Source organism: Scomber scombrus, chromosome 23 (assembly GCF_963691925.1).
Source record: "Scomber scombrus chromosome 23, fScoSco1.1, whole genome shotgun sequence".
Taxonomy (NCBI): Eukaryota; Metazoa; Chordata; class Actinopteri; order Scombriformes; family Scombridae; genus Scomber; species Scomber scombrus.
The window spans coordinates 20958240-20972053 of record NC_084992.1 but is presented as its reverse complement, the minus strand read 5'-3'; the positions used below and the strand labels follow the sequence as shown (position 1 = coordinate 20972053).

Below are 13814 nucleotides of genomic sequence, written 5' to 3'. Positions count from 1 at the left end.
GTTTTTTTGGAGGGCTGATTTTACTCGTCTCTGGACCCCAGTTTTCATATCATTGGGCTGTCAAAGTTTGAGTTTGGTGTGCACTGGTTAGACTGGGACACGCCCAGTGACAGATTACCAGGAGGAGGTGTCATTCTCTTTGAGCTTCACATGCTTCTATTTATAACAGATAGCCGCAATAACTCAGAGAGGTGAGAGAGAGAGAGAGAGAGAGAGAGAGAGAGAGAGAGAGAGAGAGACATAGGGAGTCATATGACCCACAGCTCATTCCAGAGATAGTGACAGACAGAGCACTCACTCTCTCTGTGCTCCCATTTATTATTACACCAGAGCTGTGGAGCGTGCGGAGGATGTGTCGCAACACCATCAGAGGGCTCTGAAAAGATTTTTTTTGGATATCGTCTATAATTATTATCACTAAAGGAAATAAATACATATCAAAATTGGGAAAACAACTTGAGTGACAATGCCAGAGGAGAAAGGTAATGATGACCTTTTATAACCTTTATTAAGCTTCATGTGGTGTGTTCACATGTAAGAGAGGGAAGAATGTTTGTGGTTAATGATTGTCTTTTACTAAACAGGACTTACTGTTTACCATTTCTTGTATTTACTTGTTCTCTCATATCTTAAATAGATATTCATTTACTGTTTAGTTCAACAACAGCTGTAGGCCATATGAATGGGTTTGTGTTTGCAGCATGTGTGCTTTTCTACATCAATTGGACAGTACCTACAGCTAAACAGGCCTCCTATTATGTAACCACAGTCAGAACTGTATAGTACTTTCTGTTTGAACATAGTGTGCGTATGTGAATGACAACAACAAGCCTGGAGTAGCAGGCTGAATGCTTATGCTGCAGGTTGATATGCAGCCTGCTTGCAACATCCCTGGCAACGGCACTGTTGTCTTGGTCCCGAGCCTGCATCTCTAACACTGGGAGCTCAGCCATTTGGGTTGTTCACGAAGGGGTGAAGGCCAGATGAGCTGAGAAGAAATCCCTATGATATTATTATTGTGATGTAAAGAGTGTCTTTGGTATTACATAATAAAGGTGTAGTTATCTTTTAGGGTGTTTAATTTTCTCTGCATGTGCTGTATATACCAATGGGGACTTGGGACAATCTTAGAGGCAGTGTTTAGGCTGTTAACTGTTGTTTTGTACCATATTGTCTATTTACAGTAACTTAACTAATTTTATTTGCAAAAACAATATACCAGCATCCATGTACACTTTGTCTCATGCAATTGACATGCTTCCAATCATCGACCCCTACCAGTGGTGGAAGCATTTAGAAGTAAAGTAGCAATACTACCATGTACAAGACTCTATTATAAGTCAAAGCACTGCATTAGAGAGTCACAGTGAAACTGGAATTTTCATTGGTTTAATCCACAAGTAAGCAATTATCATTCTAAAAACCATTAGCATTTGTCACAAAGCCTTCACATTAAGAAAAATACATTACATTACTTTTTATTAGGTTGTTTAAGCTTTAACATTATATATGCTTTATATTATATATGTTTTATAATTATCAAATGAAATGAATGTAGTAAAGTAGGCTAATTATACAGTATTTCATGAGGAACTGTAGTAGAATAGACAAAGTAGCAAAGAGTGCTTAAGAACTACTGACTCCTTTCCATTTGGCTGTAAAAAGAAGATTCACTGTTAGTTCTCATAAACACATCACAAATATTTCCTCTCCCAGCAGTGTCTTGTCTTCAACAGCCCTTTTTAAAGTCAGCCCAGTGTTAAGCTGTCAGTGTGTGTTGGTTTCTAAATGCAGGGCTGTGACTTGTATAGAGCAGGGAGGCGTGTACGCTGCCAACTCATTGTGACGAAGCTTGTAAAGTTCGGTGGTGAGGACACACATGCGACATACTGACATACACACACACACACACAGGCCACGTGCTTCCACACACATATAGTACACATATAGAAACACATGGTCCACGTAGGAATGTTGATTTTTTTATATTTAGGCATTTACATTAAAATGATTCACCTGTTTCCAGTATTCCTGATCTTTTGTCATGTTTTTTTTCCATTCATGTGCACATATTCAATACACACGTTTCCATACTCTAGGCATTTGGCATTTGGCATTTCAGTCAATAGGCTCATGAATACATGCATAAAGTCATGCACACACAAACACTTAACGCTTCAGGCTGTGTCTCAGTCCCAGCCAAGGACAGTGTATCCTGGGTATGTGACGTAATGACTGGCTGCCCGTCAGCAGTCATAGCGACGCCCGCCGTCACTATTCTGAACCTGCCAGTAAACAAACCGCCTGCGTATCCGTCCGTTTACTATCCCCTGTGGACTGTTATATTTTTATACAGCTAAAAATTAAAAAAGGTATTTTATTGTTTTCTTTTGTCATTAAGTCACAAATCACGTCGCTATGAAAGACATCGATTGGCAGACGGTGGCAGGTTTAAAAATGTCGATAAATCCCCGAAGAGTATACTTACTTATGTGACCTTCAGGAGTGCTGGACAGTTCATCATGTTAATGTTAAACCTATGAATAGTAGAATGAAACAGTTGCATCACATTGAGCTGAAAGAGGCTAAAAATACCATGTAGTTTTGGATGGTAATTCATAGTTTTTCAGTCATTTCACAATGTACTATGGTATGGTATGATACAGGTGAATTACGCAACATTTTGGTTAATTGAGGTCATTCTGTGCCCACTTAGTGACTGCATGAGTATCTTTGTGCAGTTAAAGGTAGAGTCATGTCCTGTGAATGTTGATAATGGGCTGTGTTTGTTTGAATCCAACCTCTGTTGTACTAGGCCCTCTCCCTCTAGGGGATAAACCTGCTTGGCATATGCCAGTGTTTTTTGCACTAGCTCTGCTTAAACAGCTGACACAATGCTTTCTTACAGAGAGGCTCTATTCATGAGTCATGGTGTTTCTCTCTGGGTTTAAATAAATGGCCTGCGTAACACACGCGGCTCCGATCCATCACTGTCTTTTTACTTCCACCTACACTTCCCTTTGTGTTTCTCCACAGTCAGCTTTCTTAGATTATTAACTGTTATTAAAGCAAATCATCCTTCAAATGCACTGTCATCTGCTGAGCTGTGCTGGGATTTTCTGTTGCATCACACTACTCCAGGCAAATGACCCCTACTATCGAACTGCACTTTCATTCAGGCTAGCGATGAGAGCATCATATAGGCCTTATCTTTTTTTTCTGTCTTCAGTGTTCTGTCATGTCATTGTATCCATCTATAAAAATAACTTAGGTCCTCAGGCTCAGACTGATCCGAATTTGTCTTCCTCTTGTCCTTGTTTCTCTGTCTTTCTCTTTGCTGGTATATCTCAATGAAACTAAGCATTGAATATAATATTGATGATTGATTAATCACTTACGCACTTACCTACAACTAGACAAGATATTGGATGACCCTGACCCTGACAATCAAAGTAAAAGACTCAACACTTCCTGCATTTGCTCTGAATTCTGGCTTTGGACTTAAAATGTAGGATGCACAAAAAAACGGATGTAATTGTTAATGATATTGGGCTGAACATTGAGTGTATCAATCACCAATGTAAATCAAATATTTTTGAGCGTTAAACCGTTCGTTGGAAAAAGACAGCAACATCACCTTTGACTCTTGGAAATATTATTGGAACAATAATGAATAAATTAATCAATAATAAACAGAATTGTGTCTTTGATATGGGGCAAAATCTACCATTAAGTACACTAAAAGTATGGATGGTCACGTCCCAAAACTACAAAAAAGTCCAAAATTGCGCAAGGCCTTTCCTAAACCTTTACCACAAACTTGTAATCACATCTAAAATATCATTGTGTGATGCAGCATTATGTTCACAAAGGAGCCCAGACCAAAAGTACACAGTAGTATGTGGATATAGTGTGTTTATACTTCGGGTCATGTGGTGTCGGATCCCATTGTAGCTTCGATAAAGCAGATCTAACAGCTTGTTCTAAACAAGTTATTCTGCATTCCTGGTTAAGGTGTTGAACATCCCAATGAAAATGTGAAATTGAGGAAATAAAACGGTATTTATATATGCTGATTGGACCTCATAGTGGTTTGACTTGAGGCGAATAGATGGAAGTCTTCCAGTTGAGCCAGCTGCAATGACACGTGGGATCGTATCTGTAGGCGGTGTTTGTTATCCACGTGGAAGAAATATTCACTGAGTCATCTGTCACAGGAATGGCAGGAATCATATGTTTTGCACAAAGACCATATTCATAAGAAAGCACATTAGCAGCTACTTTAGCTTCATTTTGTACTACTAATAAGATTTCTGATTCATTTAAAAAAAAAGGGTCTGCTTACAAATATAAATAGTAGTAATAGTAATGATGAAAGTAGCAGCACTCATATCCAATTCTAGATTCCAGTGTCAAAATAAGCCTCTTACTGTCTCCTCTGCAGGAAATGAGCTAACTTAATTTCCTAGTTAGTTTCCTACACTTCTCTGTTTATATCACATGCCTCTTTCTGTATAAGGCCTGAGCCAACGAGGGTGTCCATGGTGTCATCTGCCAAAGAGGTCAGAGGTTAGCTTTCTGTAGTGCTTTAACTCAGAGGTCAGAGATCAGATGCTGCTCAGGTCATGTTGCATGCGTGCACAGGTGAATGTCGGGTTTAAGGAGAGCAGGAAAAAACATAACTCATTTGTACTGTCTGGTCCATGTGTATTTTAGTCACATAAACATTAGAGATATATATGGAGTGGATTTTGTGTTGGCGGGGATAGACGGGAAACTCCTGAGCAGTGAAGTAATGCTGTAGAAAGGTAAGTCCAGGTGTCAGCAGGTTTTGAGAAGTCCTCACATGTTGTTAATCATATTATCTGGGCACAAGGCCCTTCACTTTAGCCTTCCTTTCGTTTAATAGGTCTTTAAAGTGTTGGAGATTCCTGATGTGCCGTGTTCCTGGGCTGAAATCTGCTATTCATGCACTTTTCTCTGCATAGATTCACCTTTATTGGTCACGTCAGCTGGTCATAAATTTGATACAAACCCGAATTAAAACCTGATGGACCATGCAAACACCATATAAAGGGGATATCTCATTACATTTTCATTATAGAATATCCATGGTTGCATATATTGCACTTATAAATTCAGATATAAGCATAAGCATCATAGAAGCTTATTGTCTACATTCCAGTATTATGGCAAGACAATATTATACCATATAGTACCAATATCCAAACCAAATCATTCTTAACTGTGTGGTATTTACTAGCTTTACCATAAGAGTAAGAACAACAGGTAATCGGCATCTTTTGGGGTATATTAATGTGTTGTCTCATGAAAAAGTAAGAGTCCCCAAGGTCAATAGCTTGGCCACCACAAGGTACTTCTCCCGTGGTAATATGAGTATTTTGATCCCCTGCCCACCCCTGTAGATCTGCAGATGGTTCACACCAAGAATGTTAGAGCACCATGGGATCCCCATGAGTTGAGAGAACACTCTATTTTTAGACGGTGCTTTAGCATGGCTTCTTGAAAAGGCATTTGAGATATAGCTTGTGTGTTCCACTGTGTAGAAGTTAATGGTTCTTTATTACATGTATATCTACCTTAAAACCTTTCTATGTTGTGTCCTAACCTTGGAGGTTGTTGGGGCTTTTTTTCAATTACAAAACTTCCAACTTGGTGCTAAAGAGCTTATAGCATTCATATATTCAAAGTGTCTTTGAGCAACATATTGCATGTATACCTTCTCATGTTTTGTCAGTGACTGTGCATAAGATGGAATATGCTAAATATGACATGCCCATGTTAGGACAGTTGCATGGTATACCATGGTGCAGGTGGTAAACCACAAACCTCCTTCGACAGTCAATGTGTGTTCCCAGAGGCTTCCAGTGGTGTGACTGTATGCAGTACAGACATGTAGTGTTGCATTGCTCAGATAGCTGCCTGCCTGGCTGCAACCTTTAGGACAACGGCATCAGTAGTGGCCGTCAGCCAGAGAACAGACACCAGAAAGGCTGATTGATGATATGGACAACTGGGCTCGGAGAAGACAGGGCACTGGCAGGCGTCGGGGGTGGGGTGGTGATGGAGGTGGAAGGCCTCTACATTTTGCTAGGCACAGCACAGTCACTCTGCGTCCTTCATCATAGAAAGAACACTTATTACTTCCACAAGTACCGTATGTCGCCCTTGTCCGAATGAATTTCCATTCCCTACTTCCTCTGCTTGATCTCTTAAAAAGCCCTACTTTTTCTCTTCTTTGTCTTTTCCCTCAAAACCTCTTTCATTGTTTATGAGCACTAAATTGTTAGGTCATTGAGGTCTTAACCTTTGTCCTCCTTACTACTTGTTGCTAGCAGGGACCTTAACTTCATTGGTGCACTTTTGTATCCAGTTCATAATTATGAATTGATTAGTTCGTCACTGACTATTGTAGGTGACTAGTGGCAAAAGATGGTCTGGTGACTCTTTTCAATTCTTGGAGAGAAATTTTGTGGCAGTGTTTGAAACAAAGATGCTTGTGTGGACCAGTCATTTTTTCATTATTCATTAACTGTACAGTTGACTGCTCACCACTATTACTGACATATGATTGGACCCTGATCACAGTTCACTACAAGTGTCTTGGTTGGTGGATGCCTTAATGTCTGGAACAACTTTCTGGATTCTGGCTCAAAAGATCACCTCATCCTGTCTTGTCCGCATTCCCACCCCCCTTTTCTATTTGCTGTTTGAAGAGGAAGTAAAGACACTGGATCCCCCCCCAACAGGTGCAAGGGTGCAGCAATGCACACTGGGTTAGATCAAGAGGCAGAACCCCTCCCTGCTCCCCTGTGACTACCATTCCCTGCTGCCTACCCTCTTCCCAACCCTTTTTCTCACTTTTGGACTGTTGTCTTTTCCAGATGGTTGCAATCAACTTGTTCTCAGACCTTTTTACGAGGACTCAAAACTTTCCCCTCCTAAATTCTTGTCTTTATTGGTTAGCATGCCCACATGTACTCTCAACACGGGTAGCTTCTATAAAGTCCCACCTCCTACTTACAATGGGATCCATGTAAGATTGTCCAAAATTTCTATTCATGTCTTTACTCAATTTGGGAGTCAGCACATTTTCAAGTGAGAGATCAGATTGTAATCTAGACATATGGACTGAATGAAAACAGCTTGGTGGATTTCAGCATCTTCCAAAGAAAACTCAATGAAGAATTTCCTTTCTCTATTTTGATTATATTTGCTGACCTCAAGAATGCTCAGTATCACAAATGTACCTTTTTGTCTGAGAGCTTGAAATATCGACTTTTTATTTGAATCAAAACTGATTTGGGGATCATACATTTGAAACCCTGGAAGGAAGCCTATATAAATAACATGATGTAAAAGTTATCATCCTAAGGAGATCTAAGAAGGTTTTTGGAGACTGTGTTTGTCTTGGATACACAGACACACACTACAAAACTGAAAAATGGCCTTGTTCCCTACTGTGGGTGAGAGGTCCTTGTAAAACTTGCTGAAGAATGTGGTGCTACCGTAGGTCTGCATTGACTGGTGGCTGTTTTTACTCCCCTGTCAGATATGAACCCAGCCAAGCAGGTCAAAAATGGGCCATTGCCTCTTTGTGTGTGGGGGTTAGGGTTAGCATCTTGTGCAAGCCCACGTCTTTTTCTTTATATATTTAACACATATTTATTTATCAGATAGCATAGCAAAAATATGAATGGAAATGGGGGGAAAGGGACATGAAAAAAATGACATCCATCACAGACCTTCAATTGAACTTGAATTAGGGGCATTGTGGTTCACGGTCATGGCCCTAACCCCGAGTCCCTGAGGCCGACCCACAAGCAAATGTCTTTAACGCATCTTTCAGTGGGCCCACTGTTTAAGTATCATGGTGTAAATCATGCTTGGGAAATGTGACATGGCTTTAGACAAAGTGTCTAATAGTCAGCATGAGGCAGTGAAAGACTCTGAGATCACCAGTGTCCAGAATGCCACTACTGGCTATTATTAATTTGCATGGTGACAGTTTGTATGTGATTATGGTCATTATAGTGTCAGATTTTTTCTAACCATGTTTCAAGTTCAAAAAGACCACTTAGAACTTGAAACATGTCTTTGGGAGTAAAGTGACTCATTTGTTGTTAAATCCAGCTTTCTTGTGACTGAAACAGAAATGTTGAAGGATCCCTTATTTGAAATTCTGTAGATCTGGTTTGTTCTGTAGTCAGAGAGACCAAAGACCAATGTGAGATGAAAAGACTGATGTTAATCTACTGTCTGTGTGAAGCTAAGGTAAATACATGGTTAGCCTGGCTTAGCATGAAGACTGGAAGCAAGAGGAAACAGCAAGGGACTATCAAAAGTACAAAGAAAAAAAAAACATCTACCAATACCTCTGAAACTGACTGTCAAATATTTTTTTTACTGAAACTGCATAATTTTGAAAAAAAATTGTTTTGTCAGACTACTGAAGCCTCATTTAACGCCTTTAGACTTTGAGAAGAAGGAGGACTGTGGATTTGTCCCCCATCACTTAGAAGTTCATTAGAAATGGATCTTTGAACGGCCAGTGTGGGCAGAAGGAATGATTACAGCAAGTAAAACCTGTTTCAATGTTCCTTTGGGCTTCTCACTAACGTTTTAAGACAAAAACATTGTGAACCCATCTTTTAAATCCAACTCAAATGGTATTTGGGAAAGGGAAGTTACTTCCTTTGATTACATAAACAAGAACCACCCACCAAGTTAAACAGTTTCTAGTCTACATGACTTTAACTTTATAGGGAGAGTCGGGGTGCTACTTTTGCTATAAAATGTGCTTTTTATTTTTCCGCAGTATGAAGTAAAGAAAAACATTGTAGCTTTAACTTAATCCTAGTCAAAATATTGCGCCAATAAAACACCCAATAAACATCCAATGAATAAAGCAAACCTTAGACAAGAAGAATAATGTCCCCCAAAAAGAAGTTCTTGGTAAGTTTCCAGAAAGCAGCTCGGTTGGGCTCAGAGTGGTTATACCCATGCTTCCTTCTCTCCTCGTCTTTTTCTTTAAATCAATTCAATTGATGAACTCCCCTTTCCGAGCCAAATCACTGGTAACCATGGAGTCCCGATGAAACCGGTCGGACGGACACGAATGTTTCCTGGGAAGACAAAGGGCCTTTTATTCAACTTATGCCCCAGTCACTATTGAAAGGCTGATAAGTTTGTGAGCATAATTTTGCCAGGGATATGATGATACTGATAGGATGGAGATATCAGGCTTTAATGGACTGTGTTTGCCTTCTTGCGTTGCATCGTCACAGATACCTCAGGGATGTTCTTCTACTATGTTACAGTTACATGGTGTTTCCTTGCTGATGATGACATCATATTTTTCTTGGCACACTCCCCTTTTCCTGTGTGGAACAAAGGAGATTAACCGCTAGGAAAATGATTGATACCTTGTCAAAGCTATGACGTGCAGCCAGAATCAGTGTTTCGATTTTCTAGGCTTTCTATTTTGTGTGTTTGTGGGGACTCGCCTCCTCTTTGGTACCCAATGTAATCATTACACTGGAGGGTTAGGTGATGGTTCAAGGTTATAGGTAAGGTTAGGTCATAGCTAGGGTAAAGGGATTAGGGTGTTAGAGTTGGTTTCCACTGAATTAGTGTTCTGTATAACAATGCAATGTCCCCTGAAGCGATAGAAATGAGTGTGCTTTAAAGAAAAAAAGAAAAGAAATAAAGAATATTGTTTTCATGTGTTGTCTCTATCTGATGTGACATTCTGAGGTGACTTGGATATTTTTGGATTAAAGAACTATTTCACTGCAAGGATGAAGTATGACATTTCAAAAAAAGTAAGATATGTGTGTTTATTTAAGTAAAACAATGGTGGAAGATTTGATGACTCAAATGTGTCAAACATCCTTTGTAAAAATATGAGTCATTAATATCAGGCTAGAATTGATGCAGATATTCTTAGAGCAAAGATACTTGCTATTTTATATTTTCAGGCCAGTAATGTTCACACAGTAGTTGTCTTTTTGTGGTGGAACAGCCTTTAAATCTTACTAATGTCATTTTCTGATTGAGATGAATTTAATTGTACCACTTTTGGAGTGACCATCCAAACAAATGAGATGCCACTAATGACTTAAAAGCATAATCAGTGACCAACATCAGAACGGAAAGAATATATTAAGACTGCCCAGAAGTAAATGGACATTTATCATTTATATTTCTATCTTCTTTTGGTTGACGGCAGATTGCTCCCCGTTAATAATTGCATCATCGCCCTATGCTATTCTGTCTATAATATAGATATTATTTACATGTTGGTATGTGTAGAAGGAAAGGAAAAAACATCATCATTAGTTGACCACACTGTCTCTGTGTCTTCAGAAACTTACCTGATCTATCACCAAATCCAACAAATTGAAATGTCAGTTTGGTTGCACTCATAATTGTTTGTGTCCCGCTTGAACAAGATCTTAAGTTGTGTTCTCTTTGTCTGTGTCTCCTGCAGTGTTCCAGCCGCAGGCTGTCCACAGCCCCGTGGAGCAGCAGAAGCAGAAGCAAGGAAGAGGAGGAGGCCCAATCCCCTGTCAGAACTGTGGGAAGCCGTGCAAAGGAGAGGCACTCCGAGTCCAGAACAAACACTTCCATATCAAGTGTTTTGCCTGTAAAGGTACAGTTCAGTTAACTTTCCCCTTTGCACCGTCAGATCACACCCAAAACCCAGATTGTGAGGTTTTGTGTGTGCCACTATGTGCCTTTTTGTAATTTGTAGACCAAATACTCTCAAGTGGATTTTTATGAGTAAATAGACGTTATCATGGACTACTTTAGAAAAAAACAGAAATGTGAGCAGAAAAACACTAATGTTGCTCACTTTTGGTTTGTGAATCATCAGTGTTAGAGTCACTACATCACCAGGCTTCTAACACCACCTGTTTTACGAGGAGGCGTGCCACTTCACTGTGCCACTTTGTAGCGTGACCAGGCCATTGCCGTAGTATGAGTCAGCCATTACTGAACACTTACAGGGGGGGGGGGGGGGGGGCTCTGTTAATGTAATGCACCTTTGTGACCAATATTTCATTTTCACTGTTGTACAGTTGTTTGTAATGACGTTGTTATTGATAGTTGAGCAATAAGAGGAAATACAGTGAAACACTCAATAATGGTGGGTGGGTCAAGTGTAACCATTTATGCAGATATGTGTGTGTGTGTGTGTGTGTGTGTGTGTGTGCATGCGTGCGTGCATGTGTGTGCGTGTGTGTGTGTGTGTGTGCATGTGTGTGTGTGTGTGTGAAGGGGGTGTCAGACACTTGAAACTTGAATGTGTTCTATGTTTGTTGCTAGGTGTTGGGTTTTTATTTTTTTTTTAACATGTGATCATGCTTTATAGAAGTGTGTGTTTTGCGCCCCTCCCAGCCCAGACTCCCAGCGCTAGCCTTGTGTCAGACCGCTGTTGTTGTCAACACACACCCCAGTTGCTAGGCGACCGAGGGAAGGGGGGGGGCCGGAGGGTCGCTACAATGTCGGCAGCTTCCTGGAGTTTATCACCTTTAATCTTACACTGACCACCAGACTCCCTGTCTGCACATTCCTACACCCCTCCGTCTGCTCCTCCTGCATCTTTTGCTCTATTAAGAAGGGATGAAGCAGCAGAGTCATGATGCATTTGTGGTGATGACATAGACTTACATTACAACTGTAATAATCAGCATATTTGAGCCGGATCCGTAAGGATAATTCAAATTTCTAACAACTTGGACATTATTTTTGTCATTTAGGAGAGTCTTTGTTAGTCAAGCAGAATATTAACATTATTCTCCCCCAAGCTGTGATTGTTACGTCTGGCTCAGCAAGAAAAGTGAGCAGTCAGACAATAAGGATTTAAACAAACCCACATGCAGTAAAGGATCAGTTTGTAATAAACTGGAACGATCCTTTAACTCCTTGATTGATCAGCTGCTTTCAGCTCCATGAGGAAAGCGTAAGAAGACGTCACTTGGTTATCCAGCTGATATTTATACTACTTTTTTTGCTGCTGATGGAAGATTTACTTACCAAATTTTATCTGAGAGCATAAAGGAACATTATCGGTACAGGATAAAAGTACAATGAATATGAACTGGGTGGATGCTTTGAGCACCACAACTCATAAAAGTGGTAATACTAGTAATTATGTTGGGCAATATTTTGCATGTTGCACTGAGTACATGAAATACAATGCATTGTTGTAGACTGTCAAAATTGATCTCAACCAGGTACAATATTAAAATGCTGCTTATATATCAATATCAGTCTTATGTGCTATATCAATAGCAGTAATACTAAGTCAATCATTTAATATAACAATGTCATATTGGCTTGCATCATGAGTACTTTTACTTTTCATACTTAAGTCAATTTAGCGTATACTTATCTACTTTTACTCTAGGATAACTTTGAATATATGATATTAACTCATAATAGAGTATTAGCAACTACATGTAGAATTTTGTAGAATACGTATTTATTCCTTTTATTAATTTCTTCAGCTTAATAAAGCAGCCTGATTAGTATAAAATAACTTGTGTGTCATGGCTTGATACTGTGCAGCATTTAAAGGAGTGTAAGTCACGCCTTATTAATTGAGATGAGTTATTTCTTTAACGAGGAGCCCTTATGTTTGACTCAAATAGAAATGAACAAATTGTGATGATTACACGCCTCAGGTCACACATATAAATACATCAAATGTTAATACTTGAAAGTCATTATGTTGCAGTTACTGGAAGGTCATGATTAAAGGAACAGGGAGCATGTTTTCTTCATCAGATGAAGTTATTTGGCCTCCTTTCAGAAGGGCTTAAGTACTGTAGGAAGCGTGGTGCTGGCTAATTCAGGAGTTGTATTAATACCATGTAGAGCTATGCACGGACGCTGCTCACTCCAACCCAGTTCACACAGAAAACAACAAAACATTCCTCCTGTCCATAAATCCAAAGCTTGACCGCATTATAATTGAATATCCAACTCATTTGCGCTATTAAATGTGCTTATTATCCCAGGATTGCGAGGTTAGGGTGGAGGAGTTGGGTTGGGTTGTTTGCTATTAAAAGATCCAGATGTGTACTGACAGGAACCTAATGCTCATGGATGGAAATAAAATAAACCTTAGCAGGCGGAGTGGAGCTCAAAGAGTTTTATCTTCGGGTTCAAACCGTGAACATCAAAGAGGAGAGAAGACATCGGCAGCCAAGTACAATATAGTATACTGTAGTGCTGACTTAGAAGTTTCTTTAGGCATGCTCTGTTATGGATGTCAGTTGACAGTAAAATGAAATATCGTCCCATATCAGTGTTTGAACTGTAGATGATAAACACACTCTCTGCTGAGGTCTTTGTCACCTTTGACCAACTGCACTCTATCAAAGATTTACCTGGAACAGAACCAAGCCCCTGACCCCTGACTGTATTGCTGTATTAGCGCCAATTACAACCAGCCTGGGTGTTAGCCAGCAGGCTAACAGTGCCTGGTCTGAAGTGAGGAACCATCAACACTCAGCTAGCTATGTGTAATTAACACCGAGCAGAGAGGATGACTGGATTAATATGAGTTAATGGTAGCCTCTTTAGCATTGTACAGTACATTGGCCTAATATCAAGGTAGCTTTGACTGCTGACAGTAAATATAGCCTCAGTGTTTATAGCAACATGTAGAAAGCATGGCCTGGTGAATCTATTAGTGGGCCCAGGGGCAAAAATGAGATTTATGGTATTTATGGTAATTTATGGTAATTTGGGTAATCACACATTTATTAATAAAGGTGCAC

The 13814-nt window shown here is 39.8% G+C and overlaps 1 protein-coding gene across 2 annotated transcripts in view; it reads left to right on the top strand.

The window, feature by feature from the left end:
• Nucleotides 1-308: 308 nt before the first annotated feature.
• ablim2 (actin binding LIM protein family, member 2) overlaps nucleotides 309-13814 on the top strand; it is a 70071-nt gene continuing 56565 nt past the window's right edge. For both annotated transcript variants that reach the window (XM_062444349.1, XM_062444348.1), the window contains exons 1-2: nucleotides 309-482; nucleotides 10514-10675. In XM_062444349.1, the coding sequence (XP_062300333.1) occupies nucleotides 467-482; nucleotides 10514-10675 (178 nt within the window). In that variant the 5' untranslated portion in view covers nucleotides 309-466. The remainder of the gene's footprint in view (nucleotides 483-10513; nucleotides 10676-13814) is intronic.